The sequence below is a fragment of the Macrotis lagotis genome, chromosome 1 (genome assembly GCF_037893015.1).
Source record: "Macrotis lagotis isolate mMagLag1 chromosome 1, bilby.v1.9.chrom.fasta, whole genome shotgun sequence".
NCBI lineage: Eukaryota > Metazoa > Chordata > Mammalia > Peramelemorphia > Peramelidae > Macrotis > Macrotis lagotis.
The window spans coordinates 275,851,447-275,877,879 of record NC_133658.1 but is presented as its reverse complement, the minus strand read 5'-3'; the positions used below and the strand labels follow the sequence as shown (position 1 = coordinate 275,877,879).

The window sequence follows — 26,433 nt, the reverse complement described above, 5'->3', positions numbered from 1 at the left end:
AGGGTTCTAAGAAAAGTTATCATTTTCACAGTAGAAGTCAAAAATGATCTAGATCAAAATATAGTGTAACATTTAAAATCCTCCCTTTTCATTGTAGGCATATATATATGTATATATGTAATATATAGTAGGTATATATACCTATATTCTCTAATAAAAGAATAAATATATAGATATCTAGATCTATATTCTCTAATAAAAATTAAGGTATAGTGAAAAGGAAGAATATCTATGTTTTGTCTCTTTATATATCCATGCTAAATATTTATATAGGACCTACACACATACATTCATTCACACAAGCACAGAAACAAAATATTGCAATTTGTCCTGATTAGAGCAGGCAAAAGATTAATTCAGGCCTTTTGTAAATGACATTATGCCTTCTTCCTCTCTCACAAATACACTGATAAATAAGTATTGAATCCAGACCTGGGTTTCACTCTTGCCCAATTGAACCTTGAGAAATTTCATATATATATTATTTCCTGAGAAAACAAAGTTTAACCTCCATAGAAACCCCAAACAACTCTGAATCCATGGAGACCTCAAATGACTGTCAAACCCTATGAAAACCTCAATACTCTACTATCTTGTAGCATTTGTCCTACAAACAGTGTGCTCCCCAATTATCCAGTGTTGGAGTCTCCTCAGACCCAGACCACTGTTCCTTCCTTCAATAAACAGCATTACATTCCATTTGCTTTTATTACTGTCCTCTTTATAACACAGACTGTCCTTTCAATAAGGTAAGCACCTTTTGATGGAGTCTGTAACTCTAATTCCTTGCCCCTCTCCTGTCTGTCTCTCCAGTAAGTAGAACTCAGGAACCTGAAAACTTTTTATAGTAAAGGAGAATTTGTAGGAAACGAAGACAGCAGTTATCATTGAACTCAGTTTCCTTACAACTTTAATGAAATCATTCTTCTTTAGTAAATATATAGAGATAAGACTTTCAGAGATTAAGGAAAAACTGTCAACAATGGTGGAGAACAAAGAGTCAAGACTCACATAGTCCAATGCCATCTCATTATTAAGTAAAAAGTAGGGTAGGGTGGGATTTTGTGTGAGGGTACAGCATGTCTGTGGAGTCAGGAGAACTTAAGTTCAAACCTGACTTTAGATACTTACTACCTAGCTGCTTATTACCTTGCCCTACGTTGGGCAAGTCATTTAATCCCATAGCCTTGCAAAAAACAAAACAAAACAAAAAAAAAGAATAAAGGTACAACATGTCAATGATTATAATTTTGTCTTTAGTATGATGATCTGAGCTTTGTTGCCAACACTTATATTATCATTGGATACTCTGGATGAAGTTATAAACATAGTATATTGGATACTAGGATTAGAGCTGGAAGGAACCTTAGAAATATCTTTCTTAATCTCATTTTATAGTTGAGGCAACTGAGTTCCAAAAAAGGGATATAATTTGCCCAAGGTGATAGAAATAGTAAATAGCTAGTCAAGATTCAAACCCAGTTCCTTTGACTTCACATTCAATGCTAATTCCATTACAGATGGACACTTCTGAAAGGTTATCTTTTTACATGTGATAATTCTTCCTTTATAAATACTCAAATACTTATTATGTATCTGTGATCTCACTGATTTAGTCTCTCTTACAGTGTAGGTTGCATCTCATCCAGGCCTGCCTATCTTGTATGATTCTTGTTCATGTTCTTTACCATAAAAGTCCACCTAATGTGCTGGAGATGTCCTTGATTTCTTCTTTCATAAAGTTTTTAATGAGACTATTTAATAAAAACAAATCTTTCTTGAAGAATTGTTTTTACTTCTATTCTTTCAAAACTTGAGAAAATGGTTTTACTTCCAGGGATTCTTTCAATGGCAGAATGCCCAGTATCTAAAGTTACTGACTTACTCTAAATCCTAGCATAGAATATGAACACAGACTCTCCCAATTTCTTGGTACCCACTTTCAACATCAACAATCATATGCTACTCACTGTGATAAGTTCTGATTATTAAAAAGGCGGCAAAACCAATCTCTATCCTCAAGGAGTTCACAGTCTAATGGGGGGAGATGACATACAAACAACTATGTACAAACAAGATGTATACAGTATAAATTGGAGATTCTCACAGAGGGAAGGCACTAGCATGAAAAAAAACACTTGCAGAAAGGTGGGATTTTAGTTGAGATGTGAAGGAAGACAAAGAAGTCAGGAATGAAAGTATTTCAGGCATAATTCACAGTTAAAGAAAATGTAGTCAGGAGACAGAGTCTCTTGTTCAAGGAACAGCATAGAATAGGCAGAATGAAGTAAAAAGTTAAGATTAGAAAGGTAAGAAGTAGGGGCAGCTAGGTGACGCAGTGGGTAGAGCACCCAGTCAGGAATCAGGAGTATCTGAGTTCAAATCTGACCTCAGACACTTAATAATTACTAGCTGTGTGATCTTGGGCAAATCACTTAACCCCACTACCTTACCAAAAAAGAAAACCCTAAAAAAAAAAAAGGTAATAATTGATCAACTAGTGAAAAGCTTTAAAGGATAAACAGAGGGTTTATATTTGATCCTGGAGGTAATATGAAACATTTCCCTTTTAGTTCTTTCCTTTATCCTCTATCTGTACCTTTTCTTTTTTTGAGGGGGTAATATATTTTTCTTTGTATTTCACATTTATTTGCAAATATATACCTTCTCTTTCTCTGCCCCAGACAACCTGGGCGGGGGGGGGCGGAAGAAAGTAATTCAGCAAAACTAATGGACACATTAAATGAATCTGACAATATATTCAATATTCCCATTTATTCAATATTCAGAGCTCCCACTTTTGCAAACAAGGAAGAGAGATACATTATTTCAACTCTTATTCAGAGCCAAGCTTAACCATTATAATTCTAATTACACTGTGCAATGTTAGGTTTTGCGCTTTCCATTTACATTGTTTCAGTTACTCTATAGATGTTTTCTTGCTTCTGCTTTCTTTACTCTGTATCAATTCATTTAACTTTTTTACATACTTCTCTGGATTCTCTATGTTCATAATTTCTTAGGGTACAGTAGTATTGTTACATTCACATACCATAATTTCTGAAACTATTCCCCTAATCAATGATCATTTACTTCATTTCCAGCTCTTTACTACCAAAAAAAGGCTACTATAATAGTTTGATATATATGGGATTTCTGACTTTGACTTAATTGGAATGTATACCTTAACAATGGGATCTCTGGGTAAAAGTTGTGCATAATTTAATGACATTTTCAGCACAATTTCCAATTTCTTTACAAGTCTGGATTAATTTCAGTTCCACTAACAGTATGTTATACTTACTTTCCTTAAGTCTAACATTAACTATTTTCATTATTTTTCATTTTTTTCAAACTTCTTAGGTATGGGATAAAAGTTCAGAATTGTTTTTATTTGCATTCCTATCAATAGTAATTTAATGAAGTTTTATAATCATTAACAGCTTTCAATGCTTTCAAGAACTATTCATTTATACCCTTTTATTCTTGTATGCTCTTCAATTCAATTCAATTCAATTTTAAAATGTATTCAAAGTGCCTAATATGTACAAAAAAAGTTCCAGATACTAAGGAACATAAGAAATGTAAGTATGTGTGTGTGTATATGTATATGTATATATATATATATATATATTCATTATTATCACGATCATCATCTCATTTCATCTTTCTAATTTATTTTATTGGAATTTAGATAGAAGTAGTCTTTGGATAATTTCTGCTGTGGCAGCAAGGTAATGCAACATATAGGGTACTAAGCCTGGACTCAGGAAGACCTGAGTTTACATTGTACTCAGATGTTTATTATCTGTATGATCCTGGGCAAATAATTTAATGTTTGTCTGCCTCAGTTTTCATCAATAGTAATATAGATTTAATAATACCACTTCCCTCACAGAACTGTTGTGAAGAGAATGTTTATAAAGTGTTTGGCCCATATTCAGTGCTTATTAATTGCTTTTTCCTTTTCACCTCTTTTGGCAAATTGCTATCCTGCTCTTCATTTTTTTATAGTTAATATTCTATAATATATAGCATTCATGGATGGAGTAATTGCTTTTTAAATTTAATAAAAGTATTAAGATGGAAGATCATCCTTTGAAAGCTCCCTAAAAGCATTAGTACAACTCTAACAAGAGACAAGACGACAGGAATGCTTTACATGTGTTTCTGTTTCCACATTATTTTACCTTCTTTTTTAGGGCTTTACATTTTGAGAACTTTTCAATCCATGTAGTTTGAAGATTATGATTATTTGATAGGGTGACATCAATTTAAAATTGTTCCAAAGTTTAATGGATAAATATTATATTCAAATAATTATGGACATAGTTCTGTCTGTGATAATGATTTGAATAAAGTACAGTTCAGTTTTTGAATTATCAAAAGTATTTTGAAGGATACATTGATAATAAGGAGATATGTTGTCTATTAGTCCCTAAAAGATAGCAATCTTTGGAATGATGATTATTTCATTTTCTTAGGTATTTTTTCCCAGGTTGCAGAGTCATGTTGCAGTTTTTACTCTTTCCTTATGTAATTCATATTAATTACTAATTCTAGACTCCTTAAGTATGAACTATCTGTATTTTCTGATTGCAATAAACTGGTCCTGAATTGCTACTATAAATTCTTTCTTTCCAACAGTAAATATGAATGAGTCGGTCATTTATTTAAAGCTTTTTTTGAAAACATATTGTTGACTGAGTTCATATGTAGGTCATGGAAGGCCTTTTCATCCCATTCCTTTCATAGACTTCATATGGAAGTAAACTATTCTTTGACAACTACAACAAATCCAACTGAAAGCAGTTATTCTCACTCTTACTATTGTTCAGGGAAGTGATATGTTCTTATTCCAAAAGTATTTTTACAGATATTTTTACCTCTTTATCAAGTGCTCTAACATATCACTAATAGCAAATGTTCTATGAACACAAGGACACCCAGAACTAGGTAAGGACTCCTGATTTTACAAAAAGATTTTAGGGAAACCAGAAAGTAATCTGTTAGAAATTCAATTTAGATCAATATCTCATGCTATATACCAAAATAATCTGCAAATAGTTCAAGATCTCTATGTAAAAGGCCATTTAAACAAATTAGAGGAGAAAGTACTTTTTGCAACTAGAAAAGGAACAGAATTATCATAAAAGACAAAATCAACATTTTTAATTCTAGAAAACTGAAGTTTTTGTACAAATGAAGTTAGCATAATTGAATTTATAAGGAAAATAGTTATGGGGGCATTTTCAGTAAATTATTCTGATAAAAGTATGATTTATAAGATACATAGAAAAAAGATGCAAATATATAAGAACAGGAATCATGCCTTAAGTGAAAAATGATAAAATGATATGGATAGGGGACGACTAGGTGGTGCAGTGGATAGAGCACCAGCCCTGGAGTCAGGAGTACCTGAGTTCAAATCTGACCTCAGACACTTAATAATTACCTAACCGTGTGGCCTTGGGCAAGCACTTAACCCCATTGCCTTCCAAAAAAAAACCCCTAAAAAATGATATGGATAGGCAGTTTTCAAAATAAGAATGACTAGACATCAACAACTTTAGAAAATGTTCCATGTTACTAAATTATTAGGGACAAAGACTAGATCTGTGATTTTATTGTTAAAGAAAACTCACAGATAAGAAAAATAACTGCACTGACCAATGCAAATTCTCCCTTTCTCTGCAATTTATAATCTTAATTGCTTAGAACACTTTAAAGTAATTTGCCCATTATCAAAGAATCAGAATGTATCTGAAATGAGAATTGAACACAGGTTTTCCTGACTTTAGGGTCAGCTCTCCAGCCACATTCCCTTTCAAGAAAGGCACAGAATAATAAGAAAAGAAAAAGAGAGAAATGCTCATTTAAAAAACTCTGAGGTTCTATTTCATACCCATAAGATTGGAAAAGATGAGGGAGAAAAAGGAGGATGACAATTGTTGGGAGTGTAGGAATCTTAATGCTATTGGTAGAGCTATGATTTGGTCAAAATATCTGGAAAGCAATTTGGAACTATCCCCCAAAGCAACTACCTCATGCGTTCCTTGTGATTTAATAATACCTCTACTAGGTATAGTGTTCCCAAAAGGTCAAAGATATAGAAAAAAGAAACAATATATACAAAAATAATAATTGGTGAATTTTCTGTTGTGGCAAAGATTCTCAAGATGAGCTGTTGAAACACATAATTGAACAAGGCTTTTTTCTACCACATCCCTGTGAAGTGACCAACCAACTTCCTCTTCAAGACTTTCATGAATAGAAAGAATCCATTCTACTTCAAGGTGGCTCTAATTTTTACAAAGTTTTTCATTAAATCAAGCTAAAATTAGTCTCTGCAATTTCTACTCACTGTTCCTAATTCTGGGGGATAAGTAAAATAATTTTAATCTCCTTCAAATTTGAAAACTCCTCCTCCTACCCCAATATTTCTCTTCTCCAGGTTAAATATTGTCACTTTCTTCAACTAATCTTTACATGGCATGAATTTCAGTCTTCTAAACATTATGTTTACCCATTCTGGATGCATTCTAGTTTGCCATTATACTTCCCATAATGTGGTACCAGGAACTAAACAGACTTCTCCAGAACTGGCCTGACCAAGATAGAATTGAAGGAAAAATATGGGATTTTTTTTTTTAGAGAATGAGGATATGTGTGTGTGTGTCTGTGTGTGTGTGTGTGTGTGTGTGTGTATGCATATATATATATATATACATACATATAAGTTACTCACTTTAAGGTAGTATTAACACTGATGTGATACAGAAATAATTGTAAAAGTAACAAAGTATGCAGAAAGTTAACACCCTGATTTCTTGGTGTAAAAGAATGATTAACTTTACCAGTGGGACCTTGATTTGATTCGTAGTTCAGTTTCTTATTATCTGTTCAGCCTTTGACAAATCACTCAATCTCTGTTTCTTCTTCTATATAATTGAATTAAATGATCTTTAGGGCCACCCCAGCTGAATGTCTTTTATGATTTCATGTTAAAGCACTGGACCTGAATTCTGGAAGTCCTGAATTTAAATTCCACCTCAGATATTTACTGGATATACAACCCTTGCCAGATCACTTATGTTTGTATTGGTTTATTAATCTGAAAAATGGGAATAATATTAGCATCTATATTTCAGGGTTGTCATGAGGATTAATATTATCCCTTTTATTTTGAATATAATTATAGTTGGGTTCTAACCAAAAATACTCACTAGTGACATTAAGGATCTTCTGAGCAATGTCCTCAGAGAAGAGAAATGCACTCTTAATGGAAATATTCTACAGATTCTCCTGTTATTAGATGCTATCATTTTTACTTCATTGAGCTCTGATTTATTAGAAACAAGAGGTGGCAAACTAGTTGCAGAAATGGATTAAAATGTAATTGGTAAATTAAAAAAGTAAAAATACAACATGACATATATAATGATAATGTGTGGGGGGAATTTAAAAGCCAAGATGCAGCCTGCCAGAATCTATTTGTATATGAGTCTGACACCACTGCTATAGAACCTTCTCGATAAACTCAGTGTTGACTCAGAAGGTCAGCCTTATAATTCATAATGCAAAAAAAACATACAAATGAAGGATTTATAATGTTCAGATTATGGTATGCAGTTGGATAGTCAAATCAGTAAATTGTTTCATATAGCTTGTAGCAGCACTAAGATTGAACTCAGTTTTAAAATGAATAAGAGAAAACCAGACTATAACATATTTGGGAACTTACTATTTTCCCTGGTTCCTTCCTGTGGCAAAAACCTATCTTTTAGTACTGTTTTTCTCCCATTAACATCACATGACCATCCATCTAACACCAGGAACCCAGATGAACCTTTGTTAATTATAGGTGATTCAAAGGATAATAGAAATACACTACGCTAGGTGGCATAGTGGATAGAGCACCGGCCCTGGAGTCAGGAGTACCTGAGTTCAAATCTGACCTCAGACATTTAATAATTACCTAGCTGTGTGGCCTTGGGAAAGCCACTTAACCCCATTTGCCTTGCAAAAACCTAAAAAAAAATACATTGTGAACATAAACAAGTTTCAACATTTTATCAATGATGACTTTTATGCAAAAGACATCATCAAGAATATATCTTATGGGAAAAGTTGGTGATATCAGTCATGTGACAAAAGTAAGTAATAATGAATGAGTAGATTACATTAAATGTTCCCTCCTGCAACTCCCCTTTAAGAAGTTTATGTCAGGATATGGACAACAATTAAACAGAATAAGAAGACATGAATGAAGAAATGCCACTGAGCTCAGAGATTCATTAATATGTTAAAGTAAGAATGCATTTTTTATGACACCATACTTTTATCTCATATTTAGCTCCCAGTCCATCATATCCAATGCTGATTTTTTCCATAAGAATGATTTTACAACCACATACTGTATCTGATGCAATTTGTATGCTTTTTTAAAAAACAAGTCTAAAACTCTACATTTATAATTACAAAATTCCATAGCATTAGATTTGACTGATCATTCTAGTCCTTTTGAGATCATGATTTTAATATCCAATGTGCTAGCAGTCTCTTTCATATTTGTATCTTTTATAGTTTTAATAAGCATACTGTCAGTGCTTATCAAGTCATTGAGAAAAATATTTAACAGTTTGGGGGACCAAGGACAGTTCCCTGGGGGCACTATATTAGAGACCTTCCATTCCAATTTCAATTCCACCCATTAATGATGATAATCTTTATATATATAGCCACTCCACCAATTCTGAATCCACCTGTCTATTAACATCTTATCCACATCTCTCTGTCTTTTCTAAAAATATAAGATGAAAGACTTTGTCAAATGCTTTACTGAAATCCAGTTTTACTATGTGTATGCCATTCCCCTAGTCTACTCATCTAGTAACCATATCAGAATAGAAGTTAGATTAGTCTAGCAAATCATTTTCTTGATTGCCTGAAGCTGACTAGCACTTAGGGATCACCATTTTCCTATCTATATGGTTACATACAATTCTTTTGATAATACTAGAATTTTGTTAGAAAGTTGAATCAAGTTTATTTTTTTAATTTTTATTTTCTAGGGGTTTTTTTGCAAGGCAAATAGGGTTAAGTGGCTTGCCCAAGGCCACACAGCTAGGTAATTATTAAGTGTTTGAGATCGGATTTGGACCCAGGTACTCCTGACTCCAGAGCCGGTGCTTTATCCACTGCGCCACCTAGCTGCCCCTGAATCAAGTTTATTGACATTAAATTTAAAGACTATCCTCTTCCTAGCTTTAAAAATCCAAATAATGTTCATTCAATTTCAGATCTATAATACTTCTCCAATTATATACAGTGCTGAGAAGCTAAGACCCATTCTCATCATGGTCTCTTTTTGTCCCATTCTCAGCACCAGTTGTTCCCTGCCCAGGCCCCTTAGCTTTTTCCCTAGCAGGCATAACCTCACTCCTGGTGTTCTAGATTATTTGCTCTCTAAAAGCACTTTCACTCAAGTCCTTCAATATTTCAAATGGAATACTATAGGACTGCTGTTCAAAGGTCTCTCTGGTGGAAGGGTATATGATGGAGGAGGATTCAGAGACTTGGTAGAAACAACATAGAGAACCTCAAGCCTTGGCTATGGGGGTTGGAACATTACAGGAAACTCTTGTGGCTGGGAAGTTAGATCAAAGACCTTTGCTTTTATTTTGAGTGTGAATGTTAGCATGTGTGAAATTTTGGCATCAGAAGAAATTGTCATCATTGATGCTTCTTATAAATAGCAATAGAACTTACAAAAATAAAAAATTTTTTCTAGCGTTTACATAAAATTCACTACAGTCATTTAAGAGAACTAGTTTCCATTTATGGGCAATTATGATGCACATAGTAACTGTTGTGTGCAACATTAATGCGACATTAATTTCTGCATAAGTTTTATTTGAATGCATTAATTTAACATTTATACTGTCTTCTTTTGATCATGTAGCATGGACATGTGCTCAAAGATCTTTGATTTTGGCACTGATTAACTTCCCCATGTGGGAACTCCTTTCTGAATGCAGATCACAATCTGTGTTTATCATAGTCTTGGAGGGTCCTCAAGGTTCAGAAAGGATAAACAGTTTGCCTGTGATCAGAAAGCTAGAGTCAGAAACTGGATTTGAATTGGGGTTTTCGTGACTCTCAGTCCAATGCTCTACCTTCTGTACTGTATTGCTTCTCTTCAAAAAGAAAAGAGAGGCAGATGTTCACAGTGCTAAATATTTTGACTAATCACTACTCAAAAGATGCTTCTAGTTCCAGCCCCATTACTGACTGTATAATTCCTTGTTGTTGTTGTTCCGTCATCTCAGTCATGGCTGACTCTTCATGATCCCATTTGAGGTTTTCTTGACAGATATAATGGAGTGGTTTGCCATTTCCTTCTCCAACTTATTTTACAGATGAGAAAATTGGGGGATTAAGGGACTTGCTCAGGGTCATGTAGCCAGGAAGTATCTGAGGTTGGATTTGAACTCAGAGCCTCCTGACTCCAGACCTGACATTCTATCCCCTGCACCATTTAGCAGTTAGAATGACTCCTTAAGTTATTCTCAACTTCCCTGGTTCTTCTTTTTCTCATTACGACAAATTCATTTATTTATTCACAAACATTTAGTGAGTTCTTACTGTGTATTAGGCATTGTCCTAGGCACTGAAGCTATTAAGACAAAACCAAAACATTCCTTTGTTCTTAAGAAGTTTAAATTACATCTCAAAACATATGTTGTCATCTAAAAAAGCACAGATGAATCACAATGCTAGGTGATATGAAACAAAAAGAACATGCTTAATTTCTTGGGAAGAAGGGAAATTATAAATCCAAAATGAAATTATTATCTGAATGAGATTGTGCCAGTTGCTATGAGAAATGCCTAATAAAAACCATTGACAGAAAAAGAGTAAAATAAGAAAAATGATAGTTTATAATACATAAAAACTACCATTAGTTTATATGTATAACCTATCATTATATAATATATATATATATATAATATGTATATCATTATATAAACATATCAATATGTATTTATTGCTTCCTCCTCCCAGAATGAGATGAACCTTAGTATTCCTTATTTATTCACTAGCACAGATCATGGTGGGTGCTAGGTAATTCGACAACTGAAAATAACAGAAAAAATCTGTTATTTGATTGAAAACAACAGAGAAAAATGCAGGCCCACAATTTTCCACAGTCTAGGAATTCTAATGGTTTTAAAAAAAGATCTTAGTTGTGTCTATTTGCAATGATAACTGCTGGAAACAACAGAGAAGATGTTTTCCTGCCAAGAAAAGATGCAGTGGGATTACTTTTTAAATGAGATGTAACATCTTTTCCTCCTTCCTTTAGTTTGCACTTCTCTCTCCTAAGATATCAGACTGATAGGTCTGAGAGATACCTCTTGTTTATTTCATCAACTAGCCTTCTTTCCCACCTGAAATTATGTTTTTATTACTTCGTATTTGCTTTGCATCTATACTTATGTAAATAGGATCATTAAGCTAGAGTTAGAAGTGATCTCAGGGATAGGTCATTTAATCCAACTGTCTAATATATGGCTAATAGAATGTAAGTTCTTCTATGATAAGGGACAATTTTTCTTTCTTCTTTGTTTCCTTGTTCCTTCCTTCCTTCCTCCCTTCCTTCCTAGTTCTTCTCCCCTCCCCTCCCCTCTCCTCTCTCCTCTCTTCTCCTCTCCTCTCTCTTTCCTCTCCCTTCTTTCCTTTCTTGAATTAAATTGAATTCATATTTGACTCTGTTGAAGTCCTAAAAACAAATCTCTAAAAGTGCTGGGCCATCTAAGGATTCACATCTCCTTGAATTTAACTTTCATCTGAAGTTACCTATAATTATCTCATTCAACTTATATAATGTCTTAATGTTTTCAAAACATTTTTCTTTACATTATCTCACCCTTCCTGAAGCAAGAAAAAAGACTAAATGGAGGTTGAAAAATGGCCATGCTTTTCTCTTATCTTCTTCAATCTCATTTCCTAATTGTGGATAGTGTATCAATGATAAAAATAACCCCATGTACACAGAACTGTGTTCTTCTTTTCTTATTTCTCATTCCCTAAACCAAACAGTGGGGAAAAGAATAAGCTACACTACTTAGGAAAATGAAATTCATCTCCCACTTTTAGGTACAATACTTCTGCTTTTTAGGATGTCTGAGATTTTACTTGGGATCTATTAAGATAATTACAGAAGGAATACAGCTGTACTTAGTCAAAGCACTTGCTCACTAGTGAACAAGATTATTGTTTTCATCCTAAGTCACTAGAAGCCACACTTCTTAGAATAGAACCTATTCTCTCAGAATGGCTTAACTTGGCCTTCAGATCCTCTGACACAAATTTCCTTACAAAATTAACATTACTAGGCCATTTTATTCCTTTTCCAATATAAAGACTGACATAACAGTCTGTGTGCTTATGTGTGTGTATGCGCACATACCAAGGACTGATGCTGGGGTTGTCCTTGTAGTCAGTCAAGGTCCTGAGAGCCATGGATGGGAGACAATTTGTCACACTGGGGACATTTTGACCTGTCATCTGGTTTTATCCTTTTCATTCCATTTCCTGAACTAAAAATTAGATAGCTAGAGGCAGACAGGTATAAAGAAATTCCTAACTGAAATAATGATTTTTGGGTGTAGAAGAGGGTTTTATACCACTACTACTACTACTTAAGATTTTCAAAATACATTTTATATACATTATCTCATTCAATCTTTCCAATAACCTTATGAAAGAAGTATTACAAAAAAAGAAAAGTAAAACCCAGAGAGGCTAAATGACTTGCCCAGAGTGACTTGGCTAATAAAAACACAAGGTAGGATTCAAATTCAGTCTTCTTGGCTCCAAATCAAAAACTCTATTCACTCTGCATAAACAGGGAGAGAGTCAAGCTTTGTCATCATTCTACTGACATAGTTCCTGGATATGGAGATGAACATTTGTTTTAATAGGAGGATAACTAAACTTTCCAAATTTCCCCAGCACATCAGAAACTGAAACCAGAACCACTTGAAACGATGCTTGTTCCACGGTCTCCTCAGAATGTATGTAGATGGTCAACAAGGAACATCTCTTACCTCACCTCCTGTCCTATGAGTTCCGTGGGCACTAGGTAAGGGAATGGGGAAAACAGGAAAGAAAAACAGAAGAGTTAAAAGAATAAATACATATTACTTCATTAGAGGTTTGCAAAGTAGAATGTTCCTCTGGGATTCTCAGAATGTATATCATTTTACAAAATGTACAAAAATGTATTGCAAAGGATGAGGATCACTTATTATTCATATATCAAACTGTTCCTCCCCCATATGTGTGAACAATGAAACAAGTTACTTGAATTGACATTTCTCCCTTTAAAACTAAAGTCCATATATATAGTTAGACCATAACCATTTTTGTCTCCAAACTCTGTGGCTTCTTCTTCTTAACTCTGTAAATTGAAGTCCAAGGAAACAAGCCCTTCAATTCATACCACACCTGCAGAATTCCTGTACTCCTGTCCTTGCTTGTTAGGGAACTGGACACTCTGGAAGAAGTGACTAGCAGGTTTTGACTTTGCCAAGGCACTTATTATTTGGACTGGTAATGGTATTTATGACTCTGATTTCAGGTGGCATTATTCACCCTTTACTCACCAGAAACATGATTTGCCAGATGCAAACTAGAACAGAGAGAGGCTAAATGGTTACTTGTTTATGATAAATGGATGCTCAAATCCAAGTGGAAAGATAAAATAGCTCCTAAATTACAAGGTGCAAGAAATGACCTTCATCTCAAACAGACCCTAACCAACATGGTTAGGATGAAGAACAAATATGACATGTGATGATCATATTGTTCTATATCTATTCTGTAATTTAGGATTTAGCATCTGAGGCAAGTTCCACATCCAGTGGTCTTTTATCCCTTTGTAGAAGGCTGTGCACATCACAAAATCAACTTTTGATTGGAAGTAGTTTTGCAGTGTGAGTGATATTTACTTTTTGGTGACACTGACAACCAGAACAACTTGAACAGGAACAAGGCTCTGAGTTAGGGAAACATGTAGCCACAGGATTTATGTGATAAATATTTTCAGGACACCCAGGAAACAAAGTCTCTCTCTTATTTCTCCTGTGTCTCCATCTTGGACCTATACCACCCTATCCCACATCCCCCAAAATGTAGGTCCAGAATCTAAGATTTGCTTTTTGGGTTAGAAAAAGAAACTAATGAATAAAATGTTGTTTCTGTATATAATTTTCAAGCTAGGAAACAAATGATTATCAATCTCTGAATGAACAAATCCCTGGTCCCTGTATTAGGCAGCTTTGTTTGCTCCCAGCATGCACCCCTCAGCCAGCTTCCCTTGGATGTCCGACTTCAAAGCTCCTGGCAGAGCACATGGATGAAAGGCACTGTAACTGATCTGAAGCTATCAAAATTCCCATGAAACTAAGTGCATAAGTTTGAAGAGGATAGAGGGGTAGGGGACAAATGGAATGCAAGGAACATAAGTGTTTGTTGGCCTTTGTTCTTGGAAGGAGGGAGTACTTGGCAAAAGTAGTACTTGAAACTTTAAGGAAGAATGCTCTGGTCTGAAAGCAATTCTACCAGATGCTCATTGCTAGACTCTCCCTAGGTCTGATAAGGGTTTGGGCTTGCCCAGGGAACCCCATAGGGACAGCAGATGCTCACCTCGTATTGCCTTAGATCTTGTGCGAGCTCTCTTGTCGTCATTTTCTAAGTTCATCTGGAATAAAAGAATAATAAGAAAAGCATTAGCAAGAAGGCTCACCCAAAGCACTGAGTGAAAGGAAAGAACAAAATTATAAACCTGTTGATATGATAAGGATAGATTAAATAGATTAATCCTATTTTGACAGGATCCCTGAACTGGTAGAGGAAGAAAACAAGGATCATATAGAACACCTGAATGTCAGCAAAGCATTGGACAGTTTTGTAAGTTATCTTAGGGAATAAGGTGGAAATATGCTGACTAATTGATAGTACAATTTACATGGCTTTAGAATGAAATGATTAAACCCAGTCATTAAGGGGTCAGTGTCTTGAAGGAGGTCTCTAATGGAGAGTCCTAGGAATCTGTCCCTGGCTTTGTGTCATTTAACATCTTTGTCAATGACTCAAGTGAGAGTGTATGTAGTAGAATTCTTATGAAAAGTGCAGATGGTGTGAAATTGAGAAGGGGTAGTAGAAGGTGCTGGAGGACCAAATCATGAGCCCCATAAATTACAACAGTCTCTAGAAGGTTAAAAGGGGACTAAATGTAAAATCCTACATTGACATAAACATTTAATTGAACAATGATAGGATGGGAAAGATGTGAGTAAACTATTTGTGGGAAATTAAGGGTATGGGTAGAGTATAAACTCTGTATAAAACAGTAGTATGATATAACAGTAGTCAAGCAGATGCTGTCTTTAGACTATGTTATGTATCAGGAAAAGAGAGATGATAGCTTTTCTCCGCTATTTTTGAATCAGGTCACATTTGAAGAACTGTGTTTAGAGTTAGATAGAAAAGTTAAGGGTAGTGATCACACTTGGGAACTTAGAACTTTGGATCACCTCCCAAGGAAGGTAACCAGGACAGCAAGGATACTGGAGCTTGAGTTGTATGAGAATTAGTTGAGAGAAATGGGGAAAGGACTTGAATGTCAACAAAGCATTGGGCAGTCTTTTAATTTATTCTCATGGACAAGCTGGAAGTATGTAGGCTAATTGATAGTACAATCTTGATGGAGTCAGAATTACATGTATGTATATGGGCATTTGGCATTCAAAAAATGATAGCTATCTACAGTAAAGAGTTATTCTGTGGGAAAGAGACTGAACTTGTTCTGCTTGGCTCCAGTGGGTTGAAATAGGGGCAATGTCTGGAAGCTACAGGAAGAACATATTTGACTTTATGTAAGAAAGAACTTCTGAAATATGTTAAACATGATTATACATGTATAACCTAGATCAGATTACTCACTCTCATGAGAAAAGGGGAAGGAAGAGAGGGAGACAGAAAAATGTGATATTCAAAAACTTACAAAATGATGAATGTTGGAAACTATCTTTGAATGTAATTGGAAAAAATAAAATAAAATAAAATTCCAAAAGAAAAAAAGAGATCTTGCTAAAGTTCTGGATGCTATTAAGTGGAATGGTCTAGCTTTGGACTTCCTTGTCATTACAGATAATTAAACAAAGATTAGATGATCAGTATTTTTTGATCTAAACTTTTTTTTTATTAACAAGCATTTATTTTCTCTTCCCTCCCCCCAAGAAGAAAAACAAAACAAATATGCATAATCAAGTGAAATCAATTCTCACAAGGGATGTTACAGAGAGGATTTCTATGCAAGGGTTACATTTGATATACTGTGCTCAAAGTGCCTGGCACATAGTAGGCATTTAATTGATATTTGTAAAATGATTATTATTGTCTGACTGCCTCTGAGTTCATTCCAATTCAGATTTATGGGTTAATAGAAGGGTTTGGAGTTTGTTTTTATTGTCATTTTATATAGTGCTTCTAGGTTTCCAAATTGACTTACATACATTATTTCCTTTGATTAGGAGCTCTTTACTCCAAAGAGAGCAGGGAATATAGCTCCTGAGCCTAGATACTGACAATAAGTGGCAGCAATTCTACACATGGTGAGAAAACTCTATTAGTGAGACCACCTGTATAGCCACAGATTCAGAGCGAGAGCCTAATCATGTGATACCTTCTTCTAAGTGTCTGAATAGTCTCACAACTGCATCAGTTTTGATATTTACACCTCATCAGTGCCTTCTGCCCAGGGAACTTCCTGATTGGAGGGCAGAGCCAAGAGTTCTCCAACATTTTTCATTTAAGGAGAATGCCTGGATCAATCATCTCTTCATTTCCCCCATGACTGCATTCCTTTGAACTTCTACAATCAGGTAAAAGAGACCATGCTCTGCCTCATTTCTTATCCATCCTCAATCACTGAATGGGAACTGCTTCAGTGAAAATGAGATCTATTAAAGACCTTATCTTAAAAAACCTGAGATCCCCCTCTTATTTAGGATTATCTCCAGTCATTGGCCACTGGACCTTGATGACTTCAGAGGAAAAAGTGAGGCTGGTGACTACATCCCCTCACTCAAATCCACTTTACTTGCACATCATGGCATTACCTCCTTGCTGTCACGGTCCTCTTCAAGAACAAAGGAGAAATAATAACAATCATCTCCTAGATAGGGTACCTTCTTCCCCATCCCTCCTTTTCAGTTGTTGTCTTCTCTCATTAAAGTGAAAATTTATTGAAGTCAGGAACTTTTTTATATTTGTATCCCCAGCACTTAGCAACATAGTTCCAAGTACATAGTAGGTGTTGAATAAATATTTATTGACTGGCTCTTTGATGACTACATTTATTATAGGCATGATGTAACAAACAAAATAACAAAATAACAATATCAAGAAAGATTATGTAGTGGTGTGATAATTGGATTTGGTGTCAGAAAGACCCAGATTCATATCCTGCCTTATATATTTACTAGTTATGTGACCTTGGACCTCAGTTTTCTTCTCTGTAAAAGGAGGGAGGGAATTGGACAAAATGAACTTTTAAATTCCCTGAGAAGTAAGCTTCTCAAAAGGTGTAACTCCTTCTCGGGGTCAAGTTTTAAAGATCAACGCTTTGACTTACTCCAGCGGTAATGTGTCAGCAGTCATGTCTATGTGCATTTTTCTATGTGTATAAATGTAAAATCAAAATATACACATGTATATGTGAGACAAGTAAAATGACAAAGACTCAAGGTCACCATTTAAATATTTAGGGAGACCTTTGGTAAGTACTATGGGAACCACTCTAATATAAATTCCTTTCATCCTAATCACAAGTGATCCTGCCACTTTTTAACATGGTGTGAGAACTTTTTTTTAAAGGACAAGGTAACAGACCTAGGTTGGTGATACCTAAAATGCTCAAAGCTATTAAAACTAATAGAAGGGAAGTTAAAAAGTTAGAAGTGAAGTAGGTTGGTCACCAGGTCCAGGCTCTTTACTTTTTGTGGTGAAGAAACTGAAAGACCAAAGGAGAAATGATTCTCCCAAAGGCATAGAACTGGGAGGAAGAGAAGTGGTACAATGATGGGCTAGAACCCAGCTTTTGACTCCAAATCTTATTCTCTTTTCACTCTAATATACACTTGTAGTAATTGGAGAGAAAATGATCTCATTGCTGACCCCTCCAACTTTCTATGGGACAACATTTAGTACAGTACAAAGAATCAATAGGCTATGGAGATGGAAGAGCTGAGAACAAATCCTAGTTTGAATAACTTACCTAGCTACCTTGGGCAATTCACTTTACCCTCTAGTTTCCTCATTTACAAAATGCAGGGTTTGAATGGGTAATTTTAGCAAAGTTGCAGGATATAAAACAAACCCTCATAAATCCTCAACTGTTTTTTTAGGTTTTTGCAAGGCAAATGGGGTAAGGTGGCTTGCCCAAGGCCACACAGCTAGGTAATTACTAAGTGTCTGAGACCGGATTTGAACCCAGGTACTCCTGACTCTAGGGCCAGCGCTTTATCCACTGCACCACCTAGCTGCCCCTAATCCTCAACTTTTCTATATATGACTGGCAAGATACAGCAGGAAGAGGTAGAAAGAGAAATCCCATTCAAAGTAACCTCAGACAATATAAAATAGCTGGGAGTCTATTTGCCAAGGCAGACTCAGAAATTTTTTTTAAAACAATTATAAAACACTTCTCACACAAATTAAATCAGATTTAAATAACTGGGCAAACATCAACTGCTCATGGATAGATTGAGTTAATATATTAAAAATGACAATTCCATCAAAACTAAACTACCTGTTTAGTGCCCGACCAATCAAAATTCCAAAAAAATTACTTTAATGAGTTAGAAAAAATTGTAAGTAAATGCATATGGAAAAATAAAAAGTCAAGAATTTATAGGGATTTAATGTAAAAAAATGCAAAAGAAGGGGGCTTAGCCCTACCTGATCTAAAATTAAGCATCAGTCATCAAAACTGTCTGGTATTGGCTAAGAAATGAAGTGGTGGACCAGTGGAATAGATTAGGAGCAATAGCAGGAAATGATTATAATAATCTGCTGTGTGATAAACCTAAAGAGTCCAGCTATTGAGATAAAAACTCTCTCTTTAATAAAAACTGCTGGGAAAATTGGAAATTAACATGGAAGAAACTTAGATTAGACCAACACCTCACACCCTATACCAAGATAAGATTCAAATGGATACAGGATTTAGACATAAAAAACAATAGTATAAGCAAACTAGAAGATCAAGGAGTAGTTTACCTGTCAGATCTATGGAAAGGGAAGCAGTTTATTATTAAGGAAGAGATGGAGAACATCACAAAAAACTAACTAAATGATTTCGATTACATTAAATTAAAAAACTTTTGCACAGGAAAAACCACTGTAACCAAGATCAAAAGAAATACAATAAACTGGGAAACAATCTTAAAACCAATGTTTCTGACAAAAGACTCATTTCTAAAATATACAGAGAACTGAGTCAAATTTTTAAAAAAAGCCATTCCCCAACTGACAAATGGTCAAAGGATATGCAAAGGCAATTTACAGATGAGGAGATCAAAGCAATCTAGTCATATGAAAAATTGCTCTAAATCATTACTTATTAGAGAAATGCAAAGTAAAGCTTCTCTGTGGTACCACCTCACATCTCTCAGACTGGCCAATATGACCAGAAAGGATAATAATCATTGTTGAAAGGGTTGTGAGAAATCTGGGACACTATTACATTGTTGGTGGAGCTGTGAACTCATCCAACCTTTCTGGAGAGAAATTTGGAATTACACCCAAAGGGCAACAAAAATGTGCATACCCTTTAATCCAGCAATACCACTACTGGATCTATACCCTGAAGAGATGATGAAAAAGGGTAAAAACATCACTTGTACAAAAATATTCATAGCAGCCCTGTGTATGGTGCAAAGAATTAGAAATCATGTAAATGTCCTTCAATTGGGGAAATGGCTTAGCAAACTGTGGTATATGTATGTGATGGAACACTTTTGTTCTATTAGAAACCAGGAGGGATGAGAATTCAGGGAAGCCTGGAGGGATTTGCATGAACTGATGCTGAGTGAGATGAGCAGAACCAGAGAAACACTGTACACCATAACAGCAACATGGGGGAGCTGATCAACCTTGATGGACTTGCTCATTCCATCAGTGCAACAATCAGGGACAATTTGGGACTGTCTGCAATGGAGAATGCCATCGTATCCAGATAAAGAACTGTGGAGTTTGAACAAAGACCAAGGACTATTGCTTTTAATTTAGGGAAAAAAAACTGATATCTTATTGTCTGATCTTGCTATCTCTTATACTTTATGTTTCTTCCTTAAGGATATGCTTTCTCTCTCATCACATTCAATTTGGATCAATGTATACCATGGAGACAATGTAAAGACCGGCAAATTGACTTCTGTGGGGGGTGGAGAGAGGGAAGTAAAACTAGGGGAAATTTTTAAAACTCAAAATAAATAAAATCTTTTAAAAAATGGGGGTGGCTAGGTGGCACAGTGGATAGAGTACTGGCCCTGGAGTCAGGAATACCTGAGTTCAAATCCGGCCTCAGACACTTAATAATTAGCTAGCTGTGTGGCTTTGGGCAAGCCACTTAACCCTATTTTCCTTGCAAAAAAACCTAAAAAAAAAAAAAAGAAGGGTTTGAATTACATGAACTTAGAGGTCCCTTCTAGATTTATAATGTCATGAATTTATGAGCAATATACATCCATTATTTGCCAGGCACTGTTAGGTGCTGGGGGTACAAAGATAACTGTGAAAGACTCTGCCATTAGGGAGCTTAGTCTAGTTAGAGTAGATAACCTGTAAAGAGATAGCTATATACAAAATACTTTTTTTCTTTAAGTTTTTTTTTTGTAAGGCAAACGGGGTTAAGTGGCTGCCCGTGGCCACACAGCTAGGTAATTATTAAGTGTCTGAGACCAGATTTGAACCCAGGTACTCCTGACTCCAAGACTGGTGCTTTATCCACTATGCCACCTAGCCGCCCCTACAAAATACTTTTAATAGGAAGGCATCCATGGACCAAGGCATCAAAAAAGGCTTAATATAGAAGTACTTGAGTTGGACCTTGAAAGGAAGTACAAATTCTAAAATGCAGAAGTCAGGATGCAATGCATTCTATATATGGTGCTTAGCCAGTCCCAAGGCACAGAAACGAGAGATGGAATATCAAGAAGGATCAGTATGAAGGCCACTTTGGCGGAACCATGTTGTGAGCTGGTTAGTTTCTTTTAACTCTAAATCCTGGATCTTATGAAATCAATTAAAGGAACAGTGGGAGCTGGTAGTCATTGACTAACTAAACATATTTGACAAATTGCAAATATATCCATCTCCCATTGCTTTGACTTTGGAAAATTAAGATCCACCATTATTAGAAAATGAAGCTGTATTTCAGATTAACCCAAAGATACTTTGGGGTTTCTAAAATACCTGGCTAACAGAACTGATCCTGGGAAGAGGATCTAATATATTATAAGATAGGATTGTGATTTGCCAAAAATTTTTCAACCCAAGAAGTGATTCCAGAGCCACTCTTGTTGATCAAGTTGTGAAGTTCATTAATTCCTAGGAGTTCAATGAAAGCCCCAACTTCACAAGGAAAAGGGGAAGAAAACAAGAATTTATTAAGCACCTATGATATGATGTGTCAGATATCATTCTAAGACCTTTATAAATATAATTTAATTTGATCCTAACAACTATATCAGGTACTACCATTTCCCCCATTTTTAAATTGAGGAAACTGTAACAGAGGTGAAGTGATTTGCCTAGGGAGTACAACTAGTAAATGTCTGAGGTTGGATTTGAACTCAGGTCATCCTAACTCCAGGTCCACCTCAGCATACTCCTACTCTCTGATTTGGCTCATGCATGAAACAAGTTCAACAAAAGAGATCACTTTCCCCCAATCTTATTTTTATCACTAAGTTAGGTTAAGTGTTATTTAAAACAAGTAGGATATCTCAGGCCAAACAATCTATCTCAAGTGCCACCTAATATTAACTCACTCCAGTTCATTTTGAACAGTTCCATCCCTAGTTGAAGGAGAGAGACCATTACTGGAGGATAATGAGTACAAGAGATTCAGAATGGGTTTGTACAATGAAAGATTCTTCTTCCTGTGAAAATTAAGCAATAGAAATTCAGAATCTTGAAGTGAGAAATTTGGTCTGATTCATCCCATTTCCCCCTGCTATCTCTCAGTGGCCTGTAGAGGAGGACTTGCCATGACTGTATTCTCTTGTTGACAGTTATGGACTGTCCTGGCTTTCTTTGTACCCTGCCTATCCCTGAACCAGGAGTATTTGCTTTATTCACATTTTCTGTCATTTCAAGAACACTAGCTATGGGGGGAAAAGACAAAGAAAGATGGTGAGTTAATGTAGTGATGGGTTGTCTCATTAGAAATGCACCATTTTCTTATGAGTCCTGGGGTCCTAGGTTTCAGAATTAAAGGATTGTCCTTTTATTCAAGGGCAAATTTGAGGGAAAGATATTTTATATAAATAAAAACCAACCATCAATTGTTTCTAATTCCAAGCAGCAAGTTTATCTAGCAGTAGGCTTCTGTGTGTGCTTTTTTCACATAGATAAAATAAACACATATCAAAATGTATAGCACAAGTGCAGTAACTATATCTCAGTATCATCACTACAAAAATACTGTGCCCAAGAGAAAGACTTCTCTAAAACTACCAGGTAAAATCTAAAATCTACATGCTAGAGGGACACAGAAGAGATTACTAGATAATGCTTTGCATCTTAGGTTGGATCCAAGCTCAGGAAAAATGGCTTGATTTTCAACATAACAACCAAGAATCTCAACCCAGTATGTCCTAAAATGACCCTGAATCTGTATGGGATATCTGTAAATGATCCAAAGAACTATCAAAGCCTTCAGGTCCTATTTCATAAGGCTGGGGGTGGGGGGTGAGGTTAAGGGAGAGTGACCTCCCTCAAGGGAGGAGCAATAGCCTGAGCTGAGACTGGTGTGAAGCCAGAAATATCCTTTCCATCAAATCTTGTGTCTGCCTGCATTTAATATGTAAATATGGTGGCTGTGACTTTTAGGGTCATGAGCCCACATCTGCTCACAGCACCCTTCCTCTGACCTACTTATTGTGAGGGAAACATTCTGTTAACAAAAAGGACATCTCTAGGGATGAGGCATCATTGCCATAGTAAACTCATTCTACACTGGCCTTAATGAAATGTCAGGGCAGGCAGGGTAATGATTTGTGATGGACAGTGACAATTGAAAAAGCCCAACATTGTGAATGTTGCTCTGGCAAAGAAACCAGTCAATAACAGAAGGCAGCGTAGAGCTGTAAAGAGAAGTGGGTTTGGAGTCAAAGGTCTAGGCTTGAACCTGGCTCCACCACAGGCTATCTTTGTAGTATTGGCAATCACTTGACCTTGGTTGGGGAGGAGGCTCATCTACCTCATCTGTTAAATTAGAGGTTGAACTAGATGGCTAATTCTCTTCTAGCCTCAAACCTTTGCTCCTAGTAAGAGAAAAGATAGTGAACATAGCACAGTGCTATCATATCCTAAAGAGGAGAGGAGAGGAAAGAAGAGAAGAGAGAAGAGGAAATAGGAAGGAAGGAGAATGAAGAGAAAAGGTAAAAGGGAAGAGGAGAAGAAGTAATGAAAGAAGGAAAGGACAGGAAAAGGGAAAAGGGAAGAGAAGGGAAAGGAAGAAGAAAGTTCTGGAGGAGAAGAGAAAGGAAAGGAAAGGAAAGGAACCACTGAACTAGAGAGAAAAATGAAGGCAAGTTAAGGAAGGGAAGAGAAAGGAGGGAAGGATAGACAATTAAAGAATTAAAGACAAGCCAGAGAAGAGGGAAGGAGAGAAGGCAGGAAGGAGGGAAGGAAAGAGGGGGAGGGAGAGAGAGAGAGAGAGAGAGAGAGAGAGAGAGAGAGAGAGAGAGAGATTGAGAATGATATTTAAGGAAGGGGGGGAATTAAAGAAAGCTCTAGTATTACTATTGTTTACAAAGCCTCGTTCACAAATAGGGTTCTTAGTTTTTTAAAAGCGAGCAATTGACAGAACTCTCTAAGGTACCACCTAGGAAGAAAGAAAAAAGAATTTCACAACTCAGTGAGATGAAATTTTCAAAGTGTACCTCTCCCATGTGGCAGCAGTAACATACAATGATTTATGTGATTTGTTAAGGAAGAAAAATCAAAACCTGAAGTAATTTATGCATCCTGTCAACTCCAGTCTGTGGTGCCACAGTATTATGAGCTATCCATTTATTGCAACCTTCCCAATAACACAGAAGACAATTACTATAATTTCTATTTTTAAAGCCGTGGTTCCCCATGGACCAATGGCTCACATTGAAAGTGCAGAGAGGAGCAGGTGTCAAAGGGACTTCATTACATTTATGAGCCTTTCAAATGTGCTGTGCTCTGAGCTCCCGAGCTAATGCCTTCCGATGCATGCTGCACAATGGAGCTAATACGTTTGATTGCCAGGCGCCTGTATTCAGCTGAAATGCAATCTACAGCTCTTTTTTTGTCAGTTTTCCCAGGGAAATTGGCAAGCATTCTGCTGGGTTAAAGCGTGCCTTGGCAATTTGGATTTCCTGCAGATAAATTATTCAAAAAGCAGAGAATGGGGAGGGTTGCAGAGATGCGTAATGGGCGCTGCTTGCACACTGCTAGCTTCTATTGATGAAGCTAACAGCTGTGGCATTCATTTTCCAGAGCACCTTTCCATTTGCAATTTATCTGCATCAAATGGTCAACAAGCAAGTGCTTTTTTCTCTTCTGTGCACGGAGCTTTGATTTAAGGGGGGGGGGAGACTTGAGATACAGAATGAAAATTCGGGCTTTTAAATATTATAGTGAATTTTTGAAGCACTAGAAGGCTTGGGCTATCAACAATGAAGCATGAGAACTTTGATTTCAAAGTTGTTTGAAACTAGCAGTGGTGAACCCAAGTTGTGGCATCTGATGACTGCAGGTGGTGCAGCAGAGATAACACTAAGACTATTTGAATTTATAGAGTTTTCTTTTTCAAAAAGAACTTAAAGCTTTTCAAATATGGCTTTTCAGTTGTCCTCCTTACAACCTTGAGGCTGATGGTGGCAGGAATCGTTCTGATTATCATAGCTTGGAAATAGAAAAAATAGAAAAAAAACAGAAAAAATTCAGTGATATGATGATTCTCTGTAAGGGCAGGGAAGAGGTCTCAAGTCTTACCCCTGCTCCCTTTTTTACACTTGACTATTAGGTTGCCAATATATAAAGGGTATTTTTTTTCCCTTACCAATCATAAAAAGATTTTCTTTTGACTCTTCTATTTGATTTATCTAAAGATGATATGTGTCTCCTCCTCTTGATTGCCAAAGGGATCTCGAAAAAGTTGCCCAATACTGAGTTCCTAATTCTTCACTTCCAACTCTACTTTCTGCCTGGTAGTTTGGTTTGTGTCTTCAATAGTCTATAATCTTGATAGCTGATGCTTATAGGGCACTTTTAGATTGGTCAAAGATTTAGGAGCATTTCCTCTTATGGAGTTTATAATAGCTTTGCAAATAAGGTGCTGTTAATATTACTATGACTATTAAATAGATGAAGAAAATTAGACTCAGAAAGGCAAAATATTTTTACCATACATATTAGATTTTATTAGGATTTGATCTTTTCTTCTTGATTTTTTTTTGCAAGGCAAATGGAGTTAAGTGGCTTGCCCAAGGTCACACAGCTAGGTGTCTGAGGCTGAATTTGAACTCAGGTACTCCTGATTCCTGACTGGATGCTCCACCTGCTGCACCACCTAGCCACCCTTCTGTTTGATTCTAAGGACAGTAAGGTATCTTCTTCATCATACCACTACTCAGAAGAGCCAAAGACCATTCATGGAAGTCTAATCATCAAATCCAAAGGTCTTTATTACTTTTTGAAGTCCTCCTTAACATGCAGCATTTGAAACTGTAATGAGGTCTACCTATTGTCTCCTTCCTTGATTTCCTATCTCTTAAATTATTTATTTTTTTCTCTTGCTCCTCATCCTCTTTCTATCCCTTCAATGTGGATGATCCCCAAGGGTCTGTTTTTAGCCCTCTCCTATCCATTCTTCAAAGTTCAACTCAAATGCTGTGAAAACTAAAGCCTTTCCCAATTCTTTTCTTGGTAATGACCTTTTCCTATGGATCTCCTGTAGAATTCTTTAATGCATTTATATTTGATATTGTGTATTATAATTATCTCAATATATCTTATTCTTCTACTATCCTATCAGTTCTATGTTAATAAATTTTAATAAAGGAGGTAGAATCAATGCAGATAGAAAAACTTTAGAAT

General features: G+C 35.9%; 1 protein-coding gene across 1 annotated transcript in view; it reads right to left on the bottom strand.

The window, feature by feature from the left end:
* Positions 1 to 26,433, bottom strand: part of MYT1 (myelin transcription factor 1) — a 191,303-nt gene that overhangs the window by 79,062 nt on the left and 85,808 nt on the right. The window contains 2 exon segments of the mRNA XM_074210533.1: positions 13,116 to 13,146; positions 14,716 to 14,770. Of these exon segments, the coding sequence (XP_074066634.1) occupies positions 13,116 to 13,146; positions 14,716 to 14,770 (86 nt within the window).